Genomic DNA, 12,991 nt, shown 5'->3' with positions numbered 1-12,991 from the left:
TTTTCAGTAACCAGAAACCTCAGCATTCAGCAGCCATCTTCAGACACCTCAGTGCATTTGTTTGGGCAGGTATTTTAAAGTGCTATGTATGGTAAATCATTGATCACTGAGACATAAAACTGGATGCATATAATCAGCATTAAAATCTAAAACCTAACATCTGAAAGGTTTACTGACATTCAGCTGAAATGAGCTTTTTCCCCTGGATGTTAAACTTGCACCACCATCTTTCCCGAGGCAGAGTTCTCCCATAGATTTCAATGAAGGTTTCTTTGATTGCCCTGTCTCTCTCTTATAACGTCTCTAATGTTACAGCTCATCAGAGGCTTCTCTTGTATGTTTCTGGAAAGGCCTGCGGTCCATTTTTTAAGATTAATTGGTTTCTAACTTTGCACCAACTGTAATTTAAACATTGTTTGATTTTATAAAAGATAAAAAGATAAAACAACTCCTCTTATAAATTAAAAGCTTTTGCAATTACCTTCTTTCACTTCCTGTCCTAATGAGACATTTTTAAGTAGAACTTGAAGCAAGACACAGCAATGACGTGAATTTTTACACAACCTCAAATGGCCTGTAAATGTAAATCACCTGTCATTACTTGGTGATCTTCCATCACTGCAGTGGGTGAGAATGGCCTTAACTGTGCAAGTTTGATAATATATTAATGTAATTCTCTCCTTTGCTCTCCTCTCTGCTCTCTCTGGATTCAGGCTGTCTGTGCGGTTGGGATGTTTGAGCTTCAGATCCGACACTTTCAGAACCCACATGGTCGTCTGCAAACAGGAGAATGCTGTGATCTCCAGGCCAGCGGAGCACAGCACTGCTCTGCCAGGGACCAGTGTGACACTTTCTTCCAGGCCTGCCTCAAGGAGTACCAGGCCCGGGTCGCCCCAACTGGAGCCTGCACCTTTGGTACCGGCAGTACGGGTGTCCTGGGTGGAAACTCCCAGTTGTTCCACCACAGAGGACACGACAGGGGGGGAGGAGGAGAGGACGGGAGTAATGGACACATTGTCATTCCTTTCCAGTACGCCTGGCCGGTAAGTACAGGGGCAGTGATGGTTAGCAGTATGGTTACCAAGGGAACAGGCTAAGCTTCAAGTGGGAAACAATACACTCAAACTGAGGCTAGAGGAGAATAACGATGACACTCAGAGCTTCACACTCACATGCTTTTGTATCACAATAACCACAACATATTTTTCTACTAGAGTATTACAATATGGAAAACACAGAATTTGCTAATGTGCTCATGAAAGAAAGATAATCTTCCTGGTGAATCACACATCTTACATCTCCCAGACTGACCCAAGAAGACCTGATCTAAGCTGTTAAAGGGTTATTAAAAGAAGGAAATGAAAATATTTGACAGTGTTTTACACAGATTTTCTTGTTGCCCATGATTAGAATTTTTGGATATTTGTGATCTTTGGTTTATGAGCAAAAACACACAAACCTGAAAATGAGAGTGATGCAGCTGTGGTTCAGAATGAGTGTGACTATCACCCCCAAATTGCCTCTGATGCATCCGTGTCAGTGTGACAGAAAGTACATAAAGGCTCAGAAAAAGGTGCTGCGCGCATGTAGGTTTTGGGAGAAAGTCCACAGTTAGACTTGAAGACTGCTTGAATAGAATGAGGCCATTTACCAGCAGAATGGCTATTTTTTGTATTTAGTATATGCTAATCTTAAAGTTCTTCCTGCAATCCTGTAGCGGCCCTTGGCGACTTTCTGCTGTTTACAAGGGAGAGTACACTAGTGTGCATTTCATTCATCCACATTCTTGTGGGCCTTTTCACCTTTATTAGACAGTATAGTGAGGTGGAGAAAGGAGAGTGAGGGGAAGGGATGCAGCAAAGGGCCTAGAGTCAGAGACTGCTGCATTTAACTGTGCAGCATACGAGGTCCTGTTCAGTCTCTGAGCTTTATTCCAAATGCAATCACGGAGAAATACAGCTGGTGAAGCACTCTGGGTAATCAGCAAGACTAGAAGAAACCCTAGAAAAGCACGAAATGAATGCAGCCCATGTATCATTAAACTGGTGTCAAAATGTAACGGCCTCCAACATCTCCACTACACTAATGGCCACCACACTAGCCATTAGCCTGGTGGCCATTAGTGTGGTAATTACGTTGGTAACTGTCAGTGCAAAAATGACGATTACCAACATTGTCACCATAATTTAATATATCCGATATATGTTGGCTGGCTTCATACACTGGAACTGAAACTTTGTGTGTCTAAACCAAGAAGGTGAGCACAGTCTGCCTAAACTTGGTTACTTGTTTGGTTTGCTTTTCACTCCATTCCACTGTTTTTCCCATCACTTCCCATCTCCACATCTTTAAAACTTTCTGTTCCTTATGTTACAGAAAGTTTCTGGAGGTTTCTTCAGCTCATATTGAACTACTTGTGTCTTGGGTCCTCTTTACAGAGCAGAACAATTAATCTGCAATTAGCACAACAGTAGGCACGTGTGGTCAATTGATTATTCAATCTAACTTCTTTCTTCCTCCTCCAGTGCTCCATCTATCCCTGTTTATCCATTTAATTTTTGTTTCCCCAATAAAGCATCCAGAAGCTAAAAAGGCCACAAATATGTGCACTCACAGAAGCCTCTTTTAAAAAATGTGTATTTCTGTCTATTATATCATTTACATGTGCTGTATGTATGTAAAGCACTATGCAAAACTGCGGTGCCAACCCTAATTTCTTTATGCTTCCAAGGAGCCAGACTTTTCTTGTAACTTTTTTTCGCAGTGGTCTTGAGAAGTAGTTTTTCTTTAGACATTGGCTGCCTTTTTCTCTGATCCTTCTACCTGACCATTTTATGAGGAATGTTTTTGATTGTTGAACCTATTAACATTCAACTATGAGTCATTCAAACAAAAAAGGGCGCCTAACTTAAGGGATGAACTATTGTTGTGTGCACACATAACAGAAACCTTCGAAATGTAAATTGTATCTTTAGGAACTTTGTTACTTGCAGCCAGAAACATTTTTTTTTCAAATTTATTTTATTGAATCCATGAAAAATAATAAAGTTTACACAGTTTGAAACGCATAAAATAGTTTTGTTTTTGCCTAATAAGATGGTTCAGTGTCTTATGGAGTGAAATATTAGTTTCAAATGATTGTCAAAATTTAAAGATGCAGTCAGGAAAGAAGAGCAACATTGAAGCATCTGTAAAACACAGTGGAGTGCTAATAGCAGAAGCAATTGATTGTTTTGGTAAAAATAAAAAAAAACATTCGAAAAGTAAGCACCTTTCAAGTGTTTTCAGAGGTTCGGGGGAAGGTGCAGCTGTTGGAATAAAACAGCAAGTGGGGTCTTCATGTGTCACGTGACTCTTAAAATGACAGGAGAGTAAAAAGGTTTAATCATAGTGTAACACAAATACAGTAATTAGGCATAGCACTTATCTCTTCCCATCAACCCATTTTCTAAGAATCCATTAGTCCATCTGGGTGCTCATTAGTCACTCCTTTACTGTACTTTATTCTCACATTTAACTCTTGTTTATCGGTGAAACCAGAGCTAAGAGAATCTGTTCAAAATGTCTTGGCAAGGACACATAGAAGTCATCCACAATTTTCCCGTGGATGTGAAAAGGTTTTGTTTGTTTCTTGCACTGAAGAAATGCTCCTGCAGTATTTCCTGTTACCCTTTCTTTGTCTTTGATCGCTCCCAGCTTGTTTCTCATAATGAAAGAATTACAGAAATGGCAGTCAAAGACCTCACGCTTCTAAGCCATAATCATATTATGTCGTAATAATGTTTGTTATGTAGCACAAAACCCCCAGGTGAGGCTTCAGAAACACACACACACACACACACACACACACACACACACACACACACACACACACACACACACTCCTAATATGTCTGCAGTATTTCCTTCACTTCAGAGGACGTTACTTTGACTCACATTAATTTCCCGGAGACTTACGCTAAACCTGAAAACTAACCCTTCATACTGAAATTAATTGATTTATGTTATGGGGGCTTGGTTATTGTTCCTGCAGTGTGACTGAAAACAGTTTATGTCCCTGCAACAATCTAAGTACAAACACACACAGAGGAATGTTACACAGCTTTGGTTTAGGTTTCTTTTTCTTGATTAGTATCAGTCCATTTACCTGTGAGACTCCCTGTCCCAGAGCCAATTATCTTCCCTTATCTGTGTATAGTTTGCTTTTGTGTGAGTTTTCATGTGTGCGCTGTATATCTAGTGCGTGTGTCACACTTTTCACCGGGGAAGTGCGTGACTGGCAGGTACGAGTGTGAGAAAGTTCTCCGTCAGAAAGCTTTACCTGGATCAGTTTCAGGGCCGGGCCGCAGGGCGGGCTGGGCTTCAGGGGAGAGAGAGCCGGGACACTCTGTGGCAACCTTAGAGCATTTTCAACTGAAAGGCCTGCTTTATCTGGCCATCTCTGGGAGGTGGAGGGTAGTGGGTGGTGGGTGAGGGAGGTAGAGTGATCCCCCTGCCCCAGGTGAGGGGATGAACAGGTGAGCAAAGTCATTATGAGGAAAGGTGAGCTCTTTCTGTCCCCTGCCCTCCGCTCACATGTGCAGTCTTCATTTCTCACACTAATCTCTTCAGGGAAATGCGCGCCTGTGTTTTTGTCTGCATTTGTTTATGTAGCTGTAATTTCTCGTGTTTTGTTTGGTTTGCGTATCATGCTATCAAAAATGACTGCAGGGGTCCATCGCTATTAGGCTCCTGTAAGTCTGTGCCATGATTTCTCAGCTTATGGCTAAATCAGCTTTTTCTATTGGTTTTAGAGCACCTGTAAAAGCTTTACTGAAAGGCAGCCACTCTGAGAGGGTTTTATGAGAATAGTTCAACTTTTCGTTACATGTTCAATGTGAAGACTAATACCTTTCTCTTTAAGTTCATGACAGTACAATTAGAGAAAGACTGAATAAGCAGGGTTTGTTTGAAAAAGTTGCAGAAAGACAGCTTCTTATCTCTAAAAAGATGCACAGTAACACATTTGGAGAAAATGCATAATAGAAGGAAAATTTCATATCAAACCTCATTTAAACTGTCAAGCACAGTGGTGGAAAGGTGATGATTTGGGCTTTTTTTGCAGCCACCTGCGCACCTTGATTGTGAACTCTAGAGTCAAACGTAGGCCATTTGTATCACAGCTAAAGCTTGGCTCAAATTGATTCATGCAACAGGATAATGATTGCAACCACAGCAGTAAACTACAGCAGCATGGATGACAAAAACAAAGAATATAGGTTTTGCAATGGCCCAGTCAACAACCAGACCTCAACCTGACTCCAAATACTGTGAAGGGACCTTAAGAGAGCTCTGCATAAACAAATTCCTGCAACCCTCAATGAACTGAAGCAATGCTGTAAAGAAGAGTGGTTCAAAATTCCTCGGCAAGAAAGAAAACCGCTACTTCAAGTTATTGCTGCTAAAGGTGGTTTATATATAAATAATGCACTTTTTTTTCAAAAATTATGTCTTGATGCGTAAAATCTGATGTAAGTAGTGAAATGACTGAATGTAGTGTGAAGCGCTTTGGGGTCCTTTGGGACTAGAAAAGCGCTATACAAATGCAGGCCAGTTACCATTTTACCAAATGTAGCAGTGAGTTTGCATTGCTATCCTTTTGAAGTCTGAAGTCAGGTTTGCTGGTTTTCCCGTTTCCAGTCTTTACACCACGCTTAAGGTATCACGGCTTTAGCATTATTCGAGTCCCAAGTGGTGTCAATCTGCTCCTGACAAACAAGCTTATTTTTCAGTGAGGAAACTTTACAAAATGTCACATAGTGTAACAACATTTAATGTTTTTCGTTTGCTTATTATGTGAAAAGTGCAGACGAATCATCCCTCGAGTGACAGAGGATGAAATAGGATATCGTTGCTATTTTCAGTCTGTCTTTGAAAATGAAAATGCAGAGTTTAGCTTTGCCTCCTGGTTATCAGTGACGGTACAGATAGACTGAGAGACGTGGCTTTTTTTTGACCCCGGCGTTAGATGCATGGATACTCAGCGGTCTGGAATATTTTAGCTGTGGCGTTTCAGCAGAGATCAGAAAAGTTCAAAGACTTCGTAGATATGAGGTTGTTTCTTTATGGCCTTCATCTGATGTTCATTTCACTGGTGAATCTGTTTTCATGAAGTGAAATAAGAAAAGCAATGCACTAACGTAACGGTGAAAGTTAAAGGTGCAGAGGAAACAAACAAACGCAGAGACAGAAAGAGAGTTTTAGACAAGTCATCCAATAAAATAATCTTAGTAATTGTTTGTTCCTACTAATATCAGCATTTCTTCAATGAACATTAGAAGCATTTCCAGAAGAAATTGGACCTTTGACACGGAAACTGAAGTTTGAGTCTCATTTTTGATAGTTAGGCTTTAAACACACCTTTTTCAGTGTTGTGCAGATGTTATTAATCTCTACGGTACTTTCTAAATAATCGGGGTACTGATCTTTTTGCTTTGTCTTGAAATCAAAGATTCTTTTGAAATTTGAATTGCCTAAAAATAAGATCTGTGTTTTTTTTCCATAATATAAAACGTGTAAGTAAATATGGCGCTTTAGAATAAGTGGTTATATGATTATATTCAGGGACATTCAGTGTTATCACATATAGCACAAAGCTTAGTGGTGGTAAATCTGAAGTTTTGTTGACAGCCTAACATTAATTAACCTTTTAATTTTACTGTATTAATAGTAGTAGTAGTGTAGAATATTAACTGGTTGAGTAAAACACATACCACATGCTTTTATGTACCACAGCATTTTTCTTCTGTAAAATTCCCAAAAAATAAGTTTGACTTTTTGTTGAGGGACCCAGGTTGATGCTGACTTTCAGTCAAAAATACGTCATCCCTGAAGCTCTCCACTTACAAGGCCACTGAAGTTTTCTTAACTTTAGGACAGACGTATAGATCGTATTTACCGTCGTCATAAAAGACCTATGAAGTCATTTTCTTGGGCGAGAGAGTCTCCTATATGTATTGATTCACTGTGAAAACGGCACTCACCAGACAATGTGGGACGTGAATCTGATATTTCCCGACCCTTTGTGACTCACAACTAGTTTATCAAGGTCTGGTTATGCCCGCCTTTTTTTTTCTTCTTTTTTTTTTAAACAAACTGCGACAAAGGACGATTTGATAGGTGCCACAGAAATCCTGTTAGGACAAAGTGAATGGAGTGAAGTCCCCGCCATTTGTAATCCTCATGTCAAGTGTTAAAACCCATTGATGGTCAGGTTCACCGCTAGAGGCTATAGCTGGGAAAAACTCACATTCAGCAAAGAGTCTGCGCACAAATGTGGTTTCGAGTGTGTGTGTGTTTAGTGAATACCGACTTCCTCTTGCCTTTAGTCTTGTCATTCAGGGTAAATGTATCTCTTGGGTTTGCATTGATGTGGGTCTTTCTTTGTGTTGTCAGGAGTAGAGATAAAAGCAGCACACCGAGCGCATGAATAGCAGAAATGTTGACCGTTAACAGATATGGAGTTGTTTTGATGCTGGCTGTAAGAACGTGAGCCAAGATGCCCAATTCTAAAAGCTCTGCCGCTCAACCCACAAATGGATTTTCATTAGAAACGGGGCATCACTTAAGGGTAAATAAACAGGCTTTTCAACAGCATAAGATTTATTGCCAAGAAGCTTTATACAACAAAGAGACACACGTTTTCTTACTTTTTGTGCAAGGCAAATTTATTTCCTACAGATTTTTAAAATGTTTTCTTCTAAAAACAAACCAGAAGATGATACCAGAGTTAATATTGCTCCAAATAAAACAAGGTCAGAATTCTCAAATATGTTTGGGACACTTGCTTTTGCACTTGTGCTGCACATTAGTCTCTGTTTGTGAGAACTAACTGTAGTCACCTATCATGTGTGGATTAAATTGTCTCTGATGTTGGGTTTCCACTACTTTTATATGTTGGTGAAAATTTTCCCAGTGCTACAAAAGTCCAGATGAGCATGTAAAAATGGCCATTCTTCGGTAACATTCTAGCGCTCATCAGCTGATATGCTTCCAGCATGTTATCCACAAGCTCAGTGTAGCTCTCTGATCTCTGATTGCCAAGAAAATTCTGGATAACCTGCACTAATGCTTCCCATGCTGCTGATTCAGTTGGCTTCAGTTTCCTTTTGAACTCATGATTAAGCATTAGTTCACAGATTCAGGATCAACCAAAACACATTCCTTACCGTAATTTTGGCTTCACCTTTCCTCACCAAAATGGTTTCTTAAATGCTGAAATGCATTGTTGAAATTTCTTGAAGTGCAGCGAAAGAATCCCAGTAGCAAAATGCGTGTTGACCAGTGTTGTAATCCAAGCAAAGTGTTAAGATGGAATGTTTTAACTAAGAAAATTTTTTCTTCCATTGGATAATTTCAGAAGTGATTAGTATCCTTCAGCTGGCAGCAGGTTATTGACCCCAGCTGATGCAATGAGTAGCTTATATCCTTTAGTCGTGTTGCCCTGTTTCAGAAAGAAAGCTAAGAAAATTGTTGAAACTATCAGAACTGTTTTAGATGTTATTAAAACCTAGAAGGAAATCAGTGAACCATCACCTTCAGTGGTTGGAAAAAATCTTGAATGGTTGTGAACAAAGAGCAGTCAAATGTTTGGTAACATAAAATTTTTAAAAAGCAGCTGTAGAATTAATGGAGAAGCCAAGAGACTGAGTCTAAACAGCAGTGCAGCCTTAAGAAAACCACCATCTCACCATCATTGAGGCTAGTTGGGAGAATAAAAGAGTCTTCTCTTTGCTCTGGAGCACAAAGTTCAAGCTCTTGAGCAAAGAAGGTCATGAGAAAGGCGAATGAAGTGTTGAGCCGGTCATGCCTATTGTGCACCGTACAGTCCAGGGGAGGCAGTGTTATGATCTGACTGCTTGAGTTTTTTAACCTTATGTGCCCAAAAATCAGGTCAGCTGACCGTCTGAATATATTTAACTCTATTGAGAATCGTTGGGACGGGATGGAGAAGACTACACGCAGTGGTTTGATCATGATCCCATCATCAATGGGATCTTTGTGAAAAATGAACGTAAGTCTGCATAAGCATAAGCATAAGCGATAAAATAGCAAATGTGTGCTGCCATCAACGCTAAAGGCAATCTAACTAAACAATAGAGGGTGTGAGGTTTTGGCAGCTTTGGCCGGGCAGTGTATCACCTCTAGATGTAAATCTTCATCCTCTCCATTCACTGTGTACTGTTTGATAAAGAAAATGAGGGAGGTGATAATATCGTTTTACTTCCTTGTTTTCAAGTTAATCCACCAACAAATTTCTCACATCTTAACACAACAAGTCTAATCCAACTTGGCTCTTCATCAGAAGAGCTATCGAGGCTATCTCGGGTCACATGTAGGCGAAAACAAAGGCTCTCTGCTCAGAGCAACATGCAAAGTGCAGGCATATGCAAATATCTTCACTTGTCATTTGTGTGACAAGTTCTTTCCCGTCAGCCTCTCAGCTCTCATGATAATCTGTTGTCTTTGTGTGTCTCTATCTGTGTTAAAGAGAATTAATTCAAAGGCCCACAGCCCGTTGTATTCTTATATGTGACATTTTCAGATGACATAGTAACAAAGGAAGAATTCAGGTTTAGTTTTTACAACAGGAGGTCGATTAGATAGATGGGTCAACAAAACACTGGACATCAACACGCAGTAGTGTTTGCTTCAACCACAGCTCTGTGGTGGCATCGTCAGTTTGAAATTAGTTTTCCAGGACAGCCTAACACATTTTCAGTTTTCAATTAATCATTAAAAGAATTAAGTCAGATAAGTCATTTTTTATGCAAACATTTTTATATCCATGCCTCCATAATGGTCTCTGATCAGTAGTTTCAAATGGATGGTCTGTGGATAGTGATTATCTATATCTACACGTCAAAATATACAATCACCGGCCATTTCATTAGCCGCACGTAGCTAGTACCATGTTGGACCTCCTTGCCAAAAATTCAACAAGCTGCTGTAAACATTCCTCAGAGATTCTAGTCTTTGTGATGTGAATCTCCTGTGTGATCACATCCCAAAGATACTCTATTAGATTTAAATCTGGTGACTGTGGAGGTCAATCGTGGCTCAAGAGTTGGCAGTTCATCTTGTAATTGGAAGGTTGCCGGTTTGAGCCCCAGCTCTGACAGTCTCGGTCGTTGTCTGTTTGGGCAAGACACTTCACCCGTTGCCTGCTGGTGGTAGTCAGAGGGCCCGGTGGCGCCAGTGTCCGGCAGCCTCGCCTCTGTCAGTGCGCCCCAGGGTGGCTGTGTCTACAACATAGCTTGCCATCACCAGTGTGTGAATGGGTGGATGACAAAACGTAGTGTGAAGCACTTTGAGGTCCATAGGGACTACGGTAAGTAAAGCGCTATCCAAATACAGGCCATTTTACCATTTATGTACAGTGAAGTCATTGCCAATATTCAAGAAACCAGTTTGAGTTGATATGAGCTTTTGTGCCATGGTGTTTTATCCTGTTGGAAGCACCCATTAAAATATGGATACTGGACATGGTCAGCAACAATACTCAGGTAGCTCGTGGTGTTTAAACTATGCTTAGTTAGGGCTATATTATTCCCCCCACACCATTACACCACCATCACCAGCCTCAACCACTGATACAAGGTGGGATTGGAGCCATGACCTCTGTTATATATGCACAATTCTGCCACTATCTTCTAAATATTCAACACTCATCAAACCAAACAATGTTTCTATAATCTTCTGTTGTTCAATTTTGGTGCACTTGTGCAGTTTCCTGTTCTTAGCTGACAGGAGTGGCACTTGGTGTGGTCTTCTGCTTCAAGGTTCCATGTTGTGAATTGAGAGATGCTCTTCTGTATAACTCAAAGCAGTCTGGTTTTCACCAAGAAGATTTCCACTTCTTGGATATTTTATTTCTTTTTCAGACCATTCTCTCTAAACTTGAGATGGTTGTGGAGGAAAATCTCAGTAGATCAGCAGTTTCTTAAATACTCAGACCAGCCCGTCTGCTTCCTGGTGCCAGACAGGCTGGTCTATGCAAACTTACTTAAATCGCTTTCTTCCCCTTTCTGATCCCAGGTTTGAACTTCAGCAGGTCATCTTGACCATGTCTCCATCCTTAAATACACTGAATTGCTGCCCTGTGATTGGCTGATTTGCGATTTGTATTAACATTCAGTGAGTACATTTGAATTGGTGAAACAAATATTGTCAAACCGATTGTTTATGTCATTGTCTTTGCAACGCTGGTTTATAATTAAAGCCATCTTGTGGAGTTTTAAACCTGCTATATACACAGGTTTGAAAATGATGCTAAAAATTAATATAAGGTTGGATTTGGTGACTTAAACACAGAGATCAGTAATCCAAAAACAACCATTATAAAGAAATGTACTAGCCTGATGTATATCAGCAGGAAAAAAAGTAAACTGACTGAAAGCAGACACCAATCCAGCTTGCGTTACTACATGAATGGTCCGTGTGGGTGTTTAATCCCATTTTAAGTGGCGCCTCTGTAAACCTCTTTGCTCATATATATGAGCAGTATCAAAGTAGGCAAACTACCTGTATGGATGATTAGGTTAAAAGAATTGAAGAACTAAGATCTTAGTGGAACAGTGGATGTTGTGGATGTTGTGGATGTGTTGTCCTAGAGACGCCGCCAGCTGCCTGGGAACCACCAAGAAATTGTTTGGATTTGTGTGTGTTTATGCACGGATTAAGCCAACAAAGCGATGCGGGTTAATTAGCGAGTTTGACAGGTGCTCAAGTGAGATTTTGTTGCCTTTGGCTAATTGTTTCCCCCTGTATGAAGTCTTAAAGCTCAGCCAAGCTAACTGTTAATAATTTCCTATTACAATCAAAGCCTGCAGAGGAAACAAATTTAAAAACTTTTTAAATGCATATACTTAGTTACTTTCCACCAGCGAAACCAGTCAGCGGTGACTCTCAAGACATCAATAGGACACACAGACAGCGACGTAACCTGCATTCCTGCTGTGTGGGAGCCGAGCGGAGGGAAGTCAGTGGAGGGAAACCAAAGGAGAGGAGCATAGTCGGAGCTTTCTTTCTCCACGGAGTTTCTCTTTCACTCTTTCTCCGCCTGTCGTTTGTGCTCTCCTCTCTTTTGTCCCCTAATTGACTCTCCTTGCATACCTTCATGTGCGCTGATACTGTTGTGTGCATTGTACACACACACACACTTCTCATTTCTCCTTCTACGGACACAACTGAACACACAGATTGTGAATCCTAGAGGCAACCCGCACACACGCAGATGGAGAACACAAAAAGGTTAATTCCATCAGGATTTGAAGCTTGTGTTTTTTAGAGATAAGTTAATAACTCGGGGGTAAACGTCTCGAGGGAAGCGTGTTTTAATGATTTCATTTGTGTGCAAATTGGATCGGGAGTAGGAGTCTCTTTATTAGAGGAGAAAAGAGGACCTTGATTTACATGATCACAGTGAAATTACGGCGTGTCCCTGTTTCTGCATGTGTCATTGTGTGTCACTGAGAGCAGACTGCAGGTATACTATCCTTTCAGTGTATAAGAAATGGCTTCCTTTCAGTGCCATCGATTTGTCCTTGTCTTTTATCTGTCTCGAACATTTCTCAGACATCATCTTTCTCTCAGACACACCCTGGCTGTCTCCTTCAAAATTACTCGTTGAAGACCTTTTGTTTTCAGCAATCGCTCCCCTTCAACCACATCAGCTCCCCGTAGACTACACGAGCGCATAAAGTTAGAGCACAGCTGTCATAGAGCCTCCGCTTCTCTCAGTGGTTTCCTGTGTTGCCAAATCTCAACAGCAGCAGCCACAAATATTTTGAGGCATCACATTGTGAAATGTCTGAATCTGAGCATGAATCCCTGCTGTGATTTAAACCCTGCCTCTAAAAACTCAGGTCTCATGAGCTACAGTATATTTACCTTATATCGGCTTGGATAAATCGTAGGGTTGTGTCAGAAAAAATCTCTATTGTAAGAAACA

At 40.6% G+C, this 12,991-nt stretch overlaps 1 protein-coding gene across 1 annotated transcript in view; it reads left to right on the top strand.

Moving 5' to 3' along the window:
• The window catches only part of LOC309687318 (uncharacterized protein), a 61,184-nt gene that overhangs the window by 8,000 nt on the left and 40,193 nt on the right, over positions 1-12,991 (top strand). Inside the window, exon 4 of the mRNA XM_082502181.1 lies at positions 714-1,043. Coding sequence (XP_082358307.1) covers positions 714-1,043 — 330 coding nt within the window. The remainder of the gene's footprint in view (positions 1-713; positions 1,044-12,991) is intronic.

The sequence above is a fragment of the Aulonocara stuartgranti genome, assembly GCF_965226115.1.
Source record: "Aulonocara stuartgranti genome assembly, chromosome: 14".
NCBI lineage: Eukaryota > Metazoa > Chordata > Actinopteri > Cichliformes > Cichlidae > Aulonocara > Aulonocara stuartgranti.
This window is presented reverse-complemented; position numbering and strand designations above follow the sequence as displayed.